Source organism: Mus caroli, unplaced genomic scaffold (assembly GCF_978045245.1).
Source record: "Mus caroli unplaced genomic scaffold, Mus_caroli_1 scaffold_2, whole genome shotgun sequence".
Lineage (NCBI taxonomy): Eukaryota > Metazoa > Chordata > Mammalia > Rodentia > Muridae > Mus > Mus caroli.
In genome coordinates, this window is record NW_028227257.1 from 86,901,360 (window position 1) to 86,918,061 (window position 16,702).

A 16,702-nucleotide genomic window follows, 5' to 3' on the forward strand; every position below is an offset into this window, starting at 1 on the left:
TTATCTTGATGGTGGATTGCCTTACGGCTTGGAACTGCCACCCCTGGCCTGTGAGCTCCTTCTGGGGGTGCTAAATAGAGGCAGGAGCCACAGTCCCACCTGATGTGGATATTCTCTGTGCTCTTCTCATGGGGGAGGCTCTTTCCTGGTTTAGAGGAGTGGGCTCTCAGAGTCAAAGAAGGAAGAGGAAGTAACGCAGAGCGTTGTGGAGAACAGGGAATATGCTTTGTAGTCTACATGGTCTTTGGGACCTGCTATGGTGACTCCCTCTTTATAGACACCAAGTAAAAACACCCCACTCCATAACTTCAGAAACTGAGACAGAGAGGGCAATGGCTTGTTTAAAAAGTGGCCTGACCTGGGATGCTTTCACTGCATCCTGCTGGGCAGGTGCCTTAGTGGGACAGATGCCTGGTGGGAGAGGACCAGACATTCAGGGACCAGGCCCAGGAAGACAGGAAACAGAATGGGAAGTGCAGGAGGCCAGCCCCTCTCGGCTGCCTCATGAAGGATCCATCACGCCCACCTCCATGCTGGCACTGAGTAGGCTGCCCTGTGCGTGAGACCAGTGTCACTAACTTCAGGGACCTCAAGAATAGACCTGTGTCTTCTTTCATAGCTGCACATCAAAGTACTTAGAAGTAAAGAGGCAGACAGGCAGCTTAATCAGCTCACGGAAAAATAACAGCATACCCTGTATACCTGCCAGCCAATCAGCACTTGCCTACTGATTTATATAAGACCTAGACGATGGAGGACAACTTAGCTGGCATGACAAAGCTGCCATGTGTGGGGAATCAGCAGAGAGGCATCTGGGCTTTCCCATCACATTTGGTAGCTTTTCCCTAAGTCTGAACCCTTAGCAAAATGGAATGCTTTTATGGAGAATTTATATATAAGGACCAGTAGGAAGCTGGCCTTATCCAGGATCCCAGTAGAGAACACATTCTATACTGCTTAGCACGGGGCCTGGGCTGGAGAGCCCCCTCCCCCGACATAGCATCCTCAGCCTCCAATGCCCTGTCCCCGTGTCCCCCGCAGAGGGCCAGCTCCAGAGCAAACCTCATGCAGTTCTTTGTGAATCCATCTCTCCCAGCCCTTCAGGGGCCACACCCAGAACCTTCACTTCCTTCAGCAGTGACATTTAGGCCTGTAGCAAAGTTTGTGGGCAAAGGACATGCTTCTCTGAGAGTTTAAAAAGACTCTGGATCAATCAGAGTTTCCATTTTCTGGGCTAGAAAGATGTCACAGTAGGTACAGGTGCTTGCTGCCAGGTCTAATGACCCGAGTTCAATTCTCTGGTCCTGTACAGTGAAAGGAAAGAAAAACAACTTCCACACATTGTATATGTGCACACACACACACATATACAGGCCCATAGCCTGATAGAAGGCACAGACAGGTGACAAGTGCCATCTAGTTGTCACAGGAGATTCCAGCTAAGTGAACATTACTTTGTGTCCACAAAAAGAAGGGCTGGCTGCTTCAGGTTGAAAAGGTCAAGGAGATATTTGAACTTAGAACTAAAAATCCAACTAGGACTCAAACTAGCCTATTAGCTGCTTATCTGAAGAGACTGGAAATGTCCCAGCTTCTGCCAATGAGGGCCTAACCCAGGCCTTAAAATCCAAGTTCTGTGTGCCACTTTGTGTGGCAGAGTACAGTGAAAGGTGGGACTTGAACTCGTGTCTTTCTGCTTCTAGCCCTGTGGTTGGTCTTCTCACTGCTTCTTTTGATTCCCATAAACTGTGTGCCTTTGAGTATGTCCCCAAATACTAGTAACTTGATAACCCAGATCCTGTGTTTACTCTCACAACAAAAGAAAGCCTGCATCCCTGATCCACAGCTCCCTCTGGAATACTGTGGCTAGATGGAGCAGCTTAAATCCTATGCAACATGAAGGAATGAGAAGGGTCTGGGGTAGGACAGGCTCAGGTTCATCCCTAATTCTCCATTCTTTGTTCCTTCCTCCACCCACTCACTCACCTAGCATTTCTGGGGTACTTTAACAAGCTGGCAAAATTCCAGATGGTGGGAATGGAAAATATCAAATATTCATCTCAAGAAGGAAGGCTGATGGGAGGTACAGGCTGGGAGAATGAGAAGGGCAAGTCACCTGACCTAGGTGACAGAAAGGATGGCTGGGGCAGCCTTGGTCTATGCGGTAGGGATGTTGAAGCTGCCATTCACTGGAGAGGCCAGCTTGAAGCTCTGTCTAGCAAGCCTAGCTTCATCATACTAGGGATATTGACTGTCCTCACCTGAAAAATGGCAGAGGAGAGAAAGATGCTCCCAGACTATCCATCCCTCCACTCCGCCATGCTCCCATGCCATCCCTCCACTCAGCCTCCAAGGGCATCTTTGGGGAAGCAACAGTTGTGTGCCTTCCTTCCCTTGCCTGTGGGGTGAGGCTGAGCCATCTACATCCCAGAAGGTTGGGAAGTGGAAAGGAGGCAGAAAGCATGGATCATAACCCTCGGCACCAGAAATCCCCTAGGGCACATAATAGTCTAACTATGGGGTCTGCACAGCTGCAAGAGAAAAGGGAAGGTCCCTCTGGGGTAGGAGCACCCCCACTTCCCAGTCCTTTCCAGATGCCTTCTCTTCCGTTCAAGTGTCCCCAGCTTCAGCTGTGGGGGCATGTACACACTGGGCCGTAAAGCCCTGGGCAATGTAGCTCCCAGGGTCTTCTTCAATCTGAACTCACTTCATATCTGTGCAACAGGTCCTGTAATAGGTGAAACATTTGTAACTGCCGTAAGTTTTCAGAACGTTTGAAACTGCCGTAAAAAGTCAGGCATTGAATGCCCATCCCTTTTGTTTTTCATACTTTGCTATGTGTGTACCTGGCAGCTTCCACCTCAGATGGAGCCCTCACCGTGGGCAAGGAAGATACCACACCAGCCTCCACGGCCCTGCCCTGCCCTGTATCTGACTTTAAATACTGCGGAAGTGAGAGCCTCTGGTGTCACTGGGTTTCCAGCCTGTGGAGGAGCCACGTAAATCTAGAAGGAGACTACTTCTTTCACCAGTGACCAACTTCCTTTCTGAAATGTAGTTGTTGTAAGGCATAGAATCACTGATAAACAGGGAGAGCTTTCTCTCTTAGACAGAAAGAAGTCATGGCTTAATCCATTGCAAAGCCACTATTTAATTTCTAAGGGCTAGAAAAGGCTGTTTGATATTTGCTTTCAAAGAAATCTCACAAGGGAGATGGCAAAGTGGGTAAATCCCCCACTTGTCAAGCATAAAGACCTAGGCTCTGTCCCCAGAACCTATGTAAAAGCTGTGTAGGCATGGCTGCCGCCTATGAATGCAGATCTCCCAGGCAAGCTGAGCTGGACTAGCCAATACTGGGGAGCCCCACGTTCTGCAAGAGAGTGGGGAGCAATTGAGAAGACAGCTGACATTAATTTTGGGCAACACACATGCACCTGTACACAGATGTTCACACACATGTCAACACATATCACGCATGTGTGTATGCAAAATCTGACCTCAGCACACATGCTGTGGCATACACACTGTCCCAAACACATCATACACAAACACATGTGTGCAAGTACACACACACACACACACAATAAGGTTTTAGAACTTGTACATGCTACCTGCCTGCAGACCAGGCCCAGCAGGTCCCTCCTTAGGCGAGGGAGCCTCTTCCCCTGGGCCCAGTGGCTGGAACTCAAGGCCTGGTGGACTCACTGATGATTAGGCAGAGGACAGGCAGTGCAAATGCCTCCTTCTGGGAATAAATGTTACACAAGAGAGCTGACAGCGTGGAGCCTGCCGCAGACAGGTCACAGGCTTCCTTCCAGAGGATTCTCTTAGCACACAGGCAGGAGGTTTTGGAGCCATGTTAATAACATATGGAGCCATCCTTATTAGAATTAGCTGGAGAAACCCAGGGCCTCCCAAATAGTCAGGAGCCTAGGGGCCATCTCTGGAGCCCTGGCGTGCAGCTCTGCCCTCCCTTATCAGCTCTGTTTCCTGGGGGAACAAATGTGTCCCTGACTTGAATCTCCATGGCTAGCCAATCACTAACCTGGAAGCAAGAAGAAAGACAGAGTGGCCTATGTGTTTCCCTGTGCAGTCTACAATTCCAGACTTCACATGAGAGAGCCCTGCTAGGGACAAACAGATGGAGAGGACCGATACAAGAGGCTAGAAGTGCCAGAGGGAAGCTCTCAGGTTCCCCGGGTGAGCAGTTCTCACCCAGCATCTCAGGACTGCTCCCTGGAGAGGCGCTGCCTCTTTTCAGCTGTGTGCTGGGACCGAAAGTACACAGAGGGAGCTGACGCCCATCTCATGCTGTACCCAAGGAGGGACACAAAATAGATCCAAGACCTGATCTTAGGATCCCAACAGTAATAGAAGGAAATGGAAATCCAGGACATAGGTGCCATCAGTGTAGATGTGACACCAAAAAGAGATGACAAAGGAGAAAAATGCTAAGCCAGATTTATCAAAATGGAAAACTTTCATTCATTAAAGGACAGCATCCATTCAAGAAGCAAAGACAGCCCATGGGAGAAGAGGCTTTGTGATACTTAGAACCCTCTGTCTGATAAGAGACTATTCTCTAGATACCTAAAGATTCTTCTATGGGCTTTTGAGTGTGGATGAATGGTAAGGCACATGCCTGGGACACCCGGTTCAATGCCTACCAGCATAAGTAATAATAAATCCTTCTACTTAGCAACAAAAACATTGGAACAAGCAGATTCAAAGATTGGAGAAAGATCTGGAATAGGTACTTCTGAAAAGTTACCCAGATGGCTAAGAGCACATTCGGACAAATTTAAATCCAAGTAGGGAAAATGTATAGAGACAGAAAGCAGGGTGAGGGCTGCCTACAGAGAGATGATGTAAGCTTTTGTTTAACACGTGCAGATTCTGTTTTAAATGGTGGGAAAGTTCTGGAAATAGAGGAGACGGTGATAGAACATTTTGGGTATATTTAATGTTGTACACTTAGAGATGATTAAAATAATTAACTTTTTATGCTATGTGTAAATTGGTGGTGAATATGTGCAGGCATGCACACATGTGTGAAAGCATCCTTTTCTGTATCCCAGGCTGTCCTGGAACTCACTAGGTAGCCCAGGCTATCCTGGAACTCCTGTAAAGTAGGGACAGGTTTCTTATCACATAGTCCTTTGATGGAACTTAGGAAAGTCCTTGATGTAGCCCAGGCTAGCCTCATCCTCACTGCAAGCCTCATGCCTCACCCCATCATGCGCTGGGTTTATAGGCCCGAGCTACCACGCTCAGACATGTGTCATGTCTGCACATTTTACTTCCATTAAGAAAACAAACAAACACCGTCTCCCATGGTCAACGTTTCTGAAATTGTTTTAAAGCTCACACCAAGCAACACTACAACACTCAGCAAGGGGCTTGCCTCTACATTCCCCTCAGCAACCTCCAGGGGGTCCCTAAGCCCCAAGCCTTGGCAGAAATGAAGGTCCTCACAGCTGGCCCCTGCCAGTCCTTGGGCTCCAACTCCCTGCAGCCAGCATGCTACATTCAGACCTTTGCTAAAACAAACCCTTGATTCAGGCAGCTTCCTGGTATCAGAGGCCCGTTTCCAGCCCCTCCTGCTGACTGACAGAGTTAGCCTCTGAGGACTGGTTCAGGTGTCCTTAGCAATCCCCAGACCACAGCCACCTCTCTCAGGATTCCCCATGGGGCTCATCCAAGTGAGGCTGGTGACTGTGAGGTGGGAATCGTCTTGTTCACACACAGACCCTGACCAGGGTGTTGTCCACAGGATCTACTGATGGAAGAAACCTTCCCAGGGCTCTGCCCACAGCCTCATGAGAGTCTCTATCCTCTTTAGTGAGGGAGAAGGGAGCTCTGCTCTCTCTGTCTGCATTCTCCCCCAAGTACCTAGTGGTCTGGAATAGTGGAAGCCACCCTTGAGTGCTGACATTCCCAGGCTAGGGGTATGAGTGTGTGAGTGCATGTGTGTATGTGTGTGTGTGTGTGTGTGTGTGTGTGTGTGTGTGTGTGTGTGCATCTAGGACATGACCATGAAAATGCTGTGGGCCACACAGGGAGCAGAAGCAATATGTTTGGAAAAAGCCTACGCCTCAGTTGGTACCCAAGGAGAAATCAGGACCAGAGTGTGTGGGAACAGAGGGTATCACCCCTTGCCGGGCGAGTCTCAGAATCCTAAAGAGGAGAGATGAGTAGATAGTTTCAACTGGCTCTGAGTGGCCCTAGGCAGGCAGTAGGAAGGAACAAAGGTCCTGAGATGTGGCTGGAGGCGGGTAGGAGCTAAAGCTAACTGCAGGCAAGGTCTGAGGAGATTCAGAAGGGGGAGAGCACCCACCTGATTAGAGCCAGCCCTGGCAGGCACGGCAGCTGGACGCCAGGCCTGTGGCCTTGGAGATGCACTTAAAGGGGGGGCAGTTGGGGATAGATGGATCTCCTCCAAACTGCTGCAATTCTGCAAAACAAATGGCTGTCTACCCACGACCTCCCTGCTCCTGAGCCACAGTCTCCCTGCAGAGTGAAATCCTTTTCCAGAAGGGTGAAAGAGATCTGCCCACTGGGCTCCATCTCCATCTCCTTGGAGGAAGGAAAGAGGAGGGAATGGGGAGGAGAAGGAATGAAAATGTTCACACCCCATATCAGTCATCCATCAGCAAACACTGACTGAGTACCTACTGTGCTTTGTTTTAGGGTCTGGAGAAATGATTTGGAGCAGCACAAACAGAGCCTCACACAGTCTTGTATCTCCTAGACATTTCCCCACTGCTCAGTTCTCCTGACTGTCCTCAGCTCTTCCCTATTGACCAATACAATACTTCAAAACATAATCCCCACTCCCTTAGGCACCTGTGTCATGCTGTTCATACCAGGCATGGGTGAAGAAGCCATGCCTGAAGTCCGAGTCGGGCCTGGAACACTATCCTGCCCAAGTGTCAAAATCCAGTCTTGATCAGGCATCCCAGACATGATAGAAAGACCTTTTTGGGAGCCATGTTTGAAACACACCCCATCCTTTGTCTCCACGCTATCTTGGATAGGAATGATTTAAAGTATATCAGGTTCATTGTAGAAAAGGATGCTTTGTAGATTCTTTGTCTTAGGGCTGTCAAGAACTTATCTGTCTCTTCCTATCTGCCCCAGCCTGTACCTGTTCCTCACTCTCTACCGGGTCACGGGAGGGTCCACCATCCTCATGGTATCACGAAGGGGCTGCAGTGAAATAGAACACAGGAAGCACTCAGTACTTCCCGTAGAAGGGGAAATGAGGGCAAGAACTAGGTAAGGCCTGCTAAACTCTCCCCTGCCTCCGGTGGCTCAGCTTTCTCCCTCTGTGAGCACAATGCAGTGAGCAGAGAGGCAGGGTCTTGAAGTCTCTAAAGGGTGCTTGGCCCCAAGTCCTGGACCAAGGCTTTCATTTCAAAACCATCAGATTCCATGAAGAGGTTTCAGACATGGGAACCTGTGTCACAGAGGTATGTACACACTTGTCCTCTCTGTCATGGGGCTGAGTCCCTTCTTAAAAACAAAGACCAAGGACTCACTGAGCCCCCTGCTCAGTGCTCAAATGTGATCTGGAGGTGTCTGAGTGGTGGGACCAAAGACAGGATCAGTGAAACTTCTAGATGTCAGGGAGGCTCACATATCCTGGGGGAACTTCAACGTCCTCACTCCTATCCTAAAATCTGATCAGAGTCTGCAGTGGTGTAGTGCTTGCCTGGCATGCACAAGCCCTGAGTTTGATCTCCAACACAGCAATAATAATAAACGAATGGCACCTTATTGATACTTTGTCATCATCACCACCTCCCTCAAAGATGTGGGTGCTGGAAGGCAGAGGACTCAGGACCTACCTACAACAGGCTCACACTCCATGTTCACAAGTCCTCCTGCTCCCTTCCCTCTTAGTCAGCAAGTCCCAAATAGCCACATCCAACAAATGAAGTCACTAAGACCCAGTAGAGAGTAAGTGCTAGAGGTCACGGTTAATTCCACTGCAATGTCAGCACCTGCACCCAGATCTCTTGATCTTCAAAGAAGGGGAAGAAGAGAATTGGCAAAGGTCTTCAAACTCCTTGGCTCCCCTCCCTTACTGGAGAAAGGAGCCCAGGTAGGCTGGGGCCCCAGCTTCAGACTAGCTCTACACACAGGAGTATCTCTCTCCCCTTGCAGTTTGTGAGCCAGCCTGGTGGAGACTTCGCTGGTGCCAGGGAAGGGGAACTTGGGGTTGCTTGTCTGCCTCTGGACCTGAAAGCAGAGGCAGGGTCCAGCACTTCTCAGGCCTCCCAGGGCCTGGCTCAATGACAGTTTGATGAGCCATACATAAGTGGAATCAGGCATCCTAGGCCCTAGTCTGTGAAACAGGACATTGGTACAGGAGAAGACCACTATTTCTTCCAAAATAGAGCAGGACCCCATAGGGATATCAGGAACCACTTAAGTCTGTGTTCAGGGACAATGGTTCCTGAGGTCGCCAAGGTCCCCAGCACTGGGGGCAGTCACGTGAGAAAGGTGGAGATAGGTCATTGGCCTCAGGATACTCATGCAATGTGGCTTCCATACCTCCATGTATGAAGAGCAAGTGATCCAACCAGACAGTTCCTAGATTCCACTGCTTCTCCACCCAGCAGTAAGAGGTATTCTTGCCCTCCTATAACCTGGACTTGGGGGCCCCTTATCTCCTGGTTCCCTGTTCATCTAATCAAAGGAGTCTGGAAAAAAACCACATCAGGATGTTGCCAGGCTAGCTTGTCTTACAAAGTGAGCCATGCAGGGCAAAATGGACATCCAAGTATCCAGAGAAGGGGGTAAGTCTCACGACTCTGCAGGTGGGCTGGATGGACCCAATCTGGGACTCCAGGGCTTGCTGGAGACCTGCCACCTGGAGACTCTGCTAGTCTGTGAGTCAGCCTCAGGGAAGCTGCAAGAGACAGCCAGAAGGAGGGGGACTTGGAGCCAGAGACACACAGGCAGGCGCTCAGCCTGCCTCAGGCACAACCAACCCTCTGAAGGGGAAGCTAGGTTGTACACAGGCTAGGAGGGGCTCTCAGAGCCACACACAGGCGCCCGTCCTTGCACACATGCAAGTACACAAGTTCCCACGCAGGGGTGGCAAAATGGTTGGGGTCGTGTACAGTTTTCGCACAGGAGTGCACAAAAATTAATACACACAATTATAGCCTGACTCACTCAGCAGTAGGAGGAGGACCCAGTAACTGTGGGTAGGAGGCATGCCAGCGCACAGCACATTCACACACACACACACACACACACACACACAGAAAGGGGTGAAGGGAGGGAGCTACAGTTCCTGGCAGACCTTCACAGATGCACCCAACCTTCTGAATGAAACACCAATTCTTCATTCATCCTGACACTGAAGCTCCAGGATATATACCAGAAGGGATTAGGCTCTGGCCACAGAAGGCCCACATTCTCTTGGTTCACCAAGCCCTTATTGCCTTTGGTAGGCAATTGCTAAGTACAGAGACTGGGAAATATAAATGGAACATTAGATTAGGGAGGGCTGCGCTGGGAGCCGCCAGAATTCCTGCATCCTTGGTTTGAGCCTGGTGCCCTGTGAGCACCAAAGACCAGCAGCTTACCTTTATATTTAAACCCCAGTGGGGAGTCCAGACCTTTCATCCAGCCCCACCTTCTACGACTGTCACGGTGCTGTCCTGGGACTGCTGATCACTCGGGACAGGTTTCTGCTTCCAGGAAAGACTTTTCTGCCCAGTCTCTCTATCTGGACTCCTCTGAGACAAAAACGTGTGGGGGTGGGGAAACAGAGGAGGGGAGCCCCTCATACAGATCCTCTCAGACAATCTTTGCCTAGTCTACAGGTCTCTGTGTTAAGTTAGAAGCCAGGAGCAGAGGGGACTCTCTAAGGTCATGCAACAGTTTGTACACATACTTGAACCTTCTCTGGACCCCAGACCCTTCTGGATCACGGTCTGGGTAGCACAGAGTCCCTGTCCTGCCTTCTAGAAAGTTCACAAGCTCCTCATTCAGGATGAGAGTCTTCCCCCACCAAGAGAATACCTTTGCGATTCCAATGTGCATGCAGCTGCGCTTCCCTTTCTATTCTGCCACCACTGCCCGGCTCTCCCTTTCTATTCCAAAGATACCGCGGCTCCAGTAACCAGACCTTTGCTAGTAACTGTGAGTTCCCTAGCACAAGCACTGACTCAAGGACAGGTAGGTACCTTGTCACTAAAAACCCTCAAGACTCCCACTTCTCCAGAAGTACTCTGGGTGTGACCCTGACGGCTTGCCTCTCAAGGAGAAACTGAAGTGAAGGCAGTCGGGTTTGCTACATCACCGCCCGCTAGCCTGCCCGCCCTCCCGGGGCCCCGCTGCTCCTCGCTCCTCTGATCAACCTTTTGCAAGCATCTGAGCCCGGGGTTAACTATTTTCTCTTTCTTCTCTTTTCCTTGATGCTGAAGGTCGGGAGTGGGTGTGAGGAAGAAAAGGGTCTTCCCTAAAATTACAGAATGTGCTGGGAACAGAGAGGAAGAGTCCAATGCAATTGGGGAGCATCATCCTGAAGGCGCAGAAGGCATCTAAATCCGGCTCAGTTTTTGTAGCCTTTCAGGGAAGACTGGCGTCCTATTTCCCGGTGGCTCAATGGCTGTCCGCCCCAGGCTACTCCACACCTCTAAAAGATTAACTAACAGAAGTAGCTTTAATGGAGGTGCGAGTGTCACTCATTCACGAAATTATAGCAGAGAAGCGTGGCCTCTGGGGGGCCACTGGTAACTAGTCTCAGAGAAGAAACCCTGGTTAAGGGCTGCTGGAGCCCCTTGCTGACCCACCAGTCGTCTATTGGTGCTGAGCTGGTGGCTCTTAGCGCCTAAACAAGGGGTTACTGTTGATTTCCACTCTGACTTCGTTAGAGAGAATCATCACCTAGTTATAGCCAGTGTACTGGCACTGGTGTGGTTTCCTAATCTGATGACCATCCCAGACTCCTTGGCGAGGGGACCGCACGATCTCAAGCTATGTCTAGAGTGGCCCGCGGTTGTCAGTGGCACGCGCAAGTGGCACCTAGAAGCCAACACTAGACCCAATGTACCACCCAAGCCTCTGACTGCGCCTAAGTTCTCAGGCTTCCTGAGCAAGAAGGATTCCAGGCTAAGTACTCTGGAGCTCCAGGGGCCCAAGATCTCCTTTCGGAAATTTCTTTTCTTTCCTAAGTACCCACTTTCCTACTCACCCAATCTGTGTATTAGCTCTCTCCACTGTTAGCGCATCCACCTAGCGCCTTATCCCAGGCCAGCGGGAGGCTCAGGAAATTAGCTCTCCGGTATCGTCCCTGCCTGCCGCCTCGAGACTGAGGTGCGGGGCATCAGCAGACAAGGGCCAACCCGGCTCAAACGCACCGGACGCCAACCTCGCCTCCCTCCCATCCTCTACGGAGGTTTTCCATTTCTTATTTCAGCTCGCCACCGAAACTACGCGACGCTGCTCCGCGGCGCTTCCAAAAGAAACCCGCCCTCAAACGGAATCAAGGCACTCTCCAGAAAAGTCCGTCTGTCTGCCGCTGAAACCAAAGCCCTATGGGACGTTAGCAAGATTTAATGCACGGTGTCAGAATCTGTTTTCCTCCCTGTCTGGAACCTCAAGGGCAACTGAAGGTTTTGAAGGCTCCGGGATAGCCCAGGAAGGTTCTAGGCTTAGCTGGTTATAGCCTCGTTTTAGGGTCAGCGCTGCGCAAACGCCCCGGGAGTTACAAGATCACCCTTGACATACTGCTGTGAGAAATATAATGGAGTCCCCCGGTGCTTCGAATTTTTTTCCTGAAAAATTCTTAATTCACAAAAAAAGGGTTTTTTTCACCCTCAAAAGTTTTCGTGAGCGTATTTAACACCTATATGGCCATACTTGGGCAAGTTCCTATCCGTTTTTTCCAGACTTTCCCACTTAAGACTTTGAACCGCACTAAGTGCAAATTAAAGAAAAATGTATGCCGAATCCATTGATTTCAAAATAATACTAGACTTTTAATACAATCCTTCTGTTTTTCTAGATAAGAACGTGTCTTTAGGCCTGGAGTGTTGGAGCAGGCTGGGGGCTATGGACATTAACAAAGAAAAAAAAATTAAATGTTATTCTTTCCCAATGGTCCCTCTAAAACTGGCGGAGGATCTCTGCCTTCCTGAGAAGAGACTTAATCCTCTCTCAGAGGTCCCAGGATTGATTTAGGCTGCTCTCCTTGTCCTCCTACGCCTCCATTCTACAACTTTAGCGGTAGGAAGATTTACAAAAGATCCCTATTTCTAGACTAAATCAAGTAAGAATCATCATTTGTGAGTAGTGTCTGTACTGGGGAGTGGGGTGTGTGTGGAGAGAAATACCTCTAGAGTTTAACATTTCGTCTAATTCGAAAAATCAGAACATGCCCCCTCGGTGGCGCCACGCGGGCTCGAGCCAGGCCGTAGCGTTCTGAGACCTGGGCGCCCAGAGCTCTGCATTCCCGATGGGCTGTTGGAGGTCCCAAATTGCACTCAACGAAAACCTGCGTGTACCAAATCGAAAGCGAAAGGGGAGGTGGCAGGGCTGTGTCCAGCTGAGCCGCAACCTCAGAGATACCCGCGAGGCTGCAGGCGGAGGATTGTGGAGCCGAACGCCCGGAGTACTGGTTTTTCTTAGCACCGCACACCAGTAGAGGGTCTTTGCCCTGTGAGCAGTTGGGGGGGGGGGGTGCTCGCCCGTCGCCTTGAGAGCGGACCAGAACTTCAGAAAGCTGAAGGACCGCAGGGAGCCTGGCGGGGTCTAGATCTCAGTGGACCAGGGCTTCTCCGTTGGGGCCTTTCATAAAAAAATAACGGGTATGGCCCTATGTTCGCTTTGCCCTTTGGGTAAATAAAGGTGGGGCACCTGAAGTTCAGGATCCTGTAAGGATGCCTGAAGCCACGGAGGATCTCTCCCTTACCTCCATCTCAGGGGTCTCCGAAACTCTGGCCTGGCTTGAACTCTCTCAGCTGAGCCTTAGTGCACCCCACCCCCAGGCCTGCACTTTCCTCCCAGGGGACCTCAAAGTAATTCTGAGGCTGAAGTTTTCCGAGGTTCCCCTCCACTTGGAACTGCTTTGGGGTCCGGACTCAGAGCCCGAAGTAGTTGCAAAGAGTGATGGGCTGGTGCTGAAGATCCTGAGCCGCCAAGGCCAGGCCTATTCCTATGTCCATCTCTTGCCAAGCTCCTGGGAACTTCTCAGGAGTTTTCCTGGATCCCCGTCCTCCCGGTTTTGAGTAGACACCCTTAGAACCGGTGTTAGAGAATTGTTGTCAATTCTCAAATGCCCAGCTTGGTTTCCCAGCTTGCTTGTAGGTTAGTGCTCCAACTCCACAGACCTGTGATTTCCTAAAGGGCTAGACTCTAGCCTGTGCCTCTTTTGGACTCAATATACCTCATCCTACGTGGTTGTGGTTCTGATAGTTCTTTTAGTATTGAGAGGGGACAGGGACAGTGATTTGGCCTTTGTTGGCTATTTCCTGTAGGACTGCCTCTGTTCCAGGCGGCATCGCAGCCTCATTTTGGTAGGTTCCGGGATGACTTTCCTCCCAACCTGCCTTCTATGGCTCTTTTTGAGCAAGGGCAGGAGTTTGCCCTGTCTTCAGAATTGGAGGCTCCCAGCAGCACGGGAATGAAGAGGACGGAAGTGGGTAGGAGGGGGGCAACATGGGGGAAGGGATCAGCATTTACGACCTCTCCTTTACTGCCCTGGTATCAATGAGGAAATAGGAATTTAGTAGAGTTACTCATACTGGTGTCACTCTGTGGGTTAGGGGCAGTTCCAGGTCAAGTAGCTGCTCCTTTTCTTGGCCATACTGTCGGTCGGGGCCCGGCGAATGCAGGTGATATAGAGCCTAAGCTATCCTGAAGGTCCCCATAGGACAGTCAAGGGCCTAGTCTTCTTTCTTACTTCAGGGAGACCCTATGACATCTTTCTCACCAAGATCTTGAGAGCAGTTTGACTGTATTTTTGACTAGTATTTCGGCCTCCTCTGAGGTCGTGCTGATGAATTTCTGTAAGCTATGGTGTGTGGGGGAGAAATCAACTGATCACCCTGCCCCTCCCGTCTCTACAGTTATTTCTGTGGTCTCAGAGCTTGCCATCTGCCCTCACCTGGTGTTCACAAGTGACAGGGCCTGTGATCTGGAGCTGGACATGGAAGGAGTGCCTGTGCATAGCTGATCCCATTCCAGCCAGAAGTGGAGAGAAAGGTGGTAGTCCAGAAGGGCCAGCAGAACTTTCTAGATAGGCTTTTAGCCTGTCCTGTCAGTTCCAGGGTTTGTAGCTTTTTTGAAGTCACATGAATGTATGCATTTGGTACGTGACCATGATGGCCAATAAAGGTGTGTGTGTGTGTGTGTGTGTGTGTGTGTGTGTAGAATTCAAGTTTAGGTTAAAGGGTGATTATGTCTACAGTCCCCCCCCAGCAGCTTGTTCCAGCCCTGTCTGTGATTAAGTGCAGTATGAAGGAGCATGTTTTCGTGCACACTGAAAGTGTGGGCTGTGTTCCTAGGTTATTCTGGCCATCAAGGTCTCTACTATGTCTCACCTGTGTCCCCAGGCTTAGTGCCACTATATCCTACCTGGAGTGGAACCGACAGAGCCGTTGCTCTGTCAAGAACCAGCCCTCTTCACTAGCGCCCAGCCCAAAGACAAAGGCTTTGGGGAGAAGGTCTTTCTCCCTTCTTTGAGCTTTGGGTTCTCTAACTTCGATGCTGTGGGAAAAGAGAAAGTTTAGGCGCTTGATTGGTTTTGGTTTCCTAATTCATTTGATCAGTTGTCCCGTCTACAATGGTAGCTGAGCACTAAGGACTCCGGCCTGGACCCTGCAGCTACTTCAAGGGGGCTTGGAGGTCATTTAGGCCATCTCGATCAGGTTCCTTGTGGGCCCAAACCAGGAGCCAGCATTTTGCTTCTTCCCACAGCTCTGTGCTGGCTGTTATCTCAGAATTACTGCTTTCCCACCAGTTGAGTACTAAACTGTGCTTTCCCGATGTCGGCTACTTCCAGACATCGCAGACAGGCTGGCCGCGGTCCCCTATGCGGTCTGTGCTCCTGGCCAGGACTTTTCTGAGGTGACTGGTTCTCCGGACACAGACTTGCAGGAGCTTCGCGACGCGACGCGGTATCGGGGCTTTTAATTCAGACCCAGGAGACTGCGCTCCGGACTCCCCGACACGCTTGGCACCTGCAGTTTCTTACCTGCGGTGCGCGGAGCCTGCCAGGGCTGGAGAGCGAAACCTCGGCGGCCCCGCAGCCACGCGCCGAATGCAGCGGGAGAAGCTTCTAGCATCCGTCCCGCCTGGAACCCGGACGAAGCATCCGCTTCAAATCCGGCCCCGCGGGGCAGCGCAAAGCGAAAAGTTTGAACGAACGGAGAAAAAAGCCCGGGAAGCCAGATCGCTCTGCGCCCAGGACAGGGCTGGGGATGCAGCAGGACACAGGGACGCCCTCGAAGCGTTAGGTCCTCCGGACAGACCCGGAGTTCCTCCAGCCTCCACCTTCAGCCTCCCGCCAGCCCAGTGGGTTTTGGGGTTAGCGAAGCCGCGGACCCCGGGGTCCCGCACGTACACTCACCGTAGCAGGGGACCTGCAAGGCCGCGTTGTGGCCGCCGCTGCCCTCCTGGAGCTTGAGGCTACCGTCCGGGGGCGTTTTGCAGGCGCCCCTCTGCAAGTAGAGATGCGCAGGCGGCGCGGGCGGAGCGGGCGGCGGCTGCGGGGTGGGCGGCTGCGGCTGGAACTTGTTAAAGGATCCCCGCGCCCCGGCGCTGCTCTCCAGCGGTGCCGCCAGGTCCTGCTGCCCCGCGCCGTAGCGGGCCCGGCTCTTGGCGTCCCCGAATCCCTGTCCTTTGGCCCCGGCCGACAGAAAAGTTGTACCGAACTTGTCGCCTCCTGGGAATCCCCTGAAAGGCGACGAACCTTCCCGGCTCTGCGACACCGGGCTGTAGTAGGCGTCCATGGCAGCGGCCGGGGACTCGCAGTAAGAGACGCAAGTCTCAGCGTTCATGCCTGGCCTGCGCGGGCGACGGGCGGGGGCGCCGGCGAGGGCGCGAGGACGCCACCGCGCGCCTTGGCTGGGAGTTGAGGAGGCAAAGAGGCGGTGGCAGTGCTCTGCACCGGGCCTGCTCTCTCTCTCTCTCTCTCTCTCTCTCTCTCTCTCTCTCTCTCTCTCTCTCTCTCTCTCTCTCTCTCCTTTTCTTTCTCTTGCTCGCCTTTTCTCTTTCTCACCCCCACCCCCACCCCTTCGCTTCTACAGCTGGCCTTGAGGAAGAACCAAAAGCTCCGTAAAAAGATTCGGATGCTTCGGAAAGTTCACCAGATCTCCCAAACCCTCTTAAGGTTTTGAAGGAGAAAAAAAAGAGTGATTTTTCCCCCTCTGACTTGCTCCTTCCTGCTCCCCTCCTCCCTCCCCTGCTCTCCCAGCGCTCCTTCCTCCCTTCCCGGCCCCTCCTTTCTTCTCACTAGAGATGCCACTCACTGGCTAGAGGCTATTCGACCCAGAGAAGCCTCGGGGCCTTTTGGATTTTAGGCTAGATTGGGGAGGTGCAGTCATCCCTTGGCTTCCGAAGCTGGGCTGCAATTTGATGCACGGTTTCAGCTAGGGTCTAGGGTATGGGAGAATGTAAATTTTATTGACAGGTTAAAGAACTGTAAGAGGTTTTGACTTTCAGAGTCAGATGGGCCTCT

At 51.5% G+C, this 16,702-nt stretch overlaps 1 protein-coding gene across 1 annotated transcript in view; it reads right to left on the bottom strand.

Moving 5' to 3' along the window:
• Alx4 (ALX homeobox 4) overlaps positions 1-16,037 on the bottom strand; it is a 38,821-nt gene extending 22,784 nt beyond the window's left edge. Inside the window, exon 1 of the mRNA XM_021157048.2 lies at positions 15,593-16,037. Coding sequence (XP_021012707.1) covers positions 15,593-16,022 — 430 coding nt within the window. The 5' untranslated portion in view covers positions 16,023-16,037. The remainder of the gene's footprint in view (positions 1-15,592) is intronic.
• Positions 16,038-16,702: the final 665 nt, after the last annotated feature.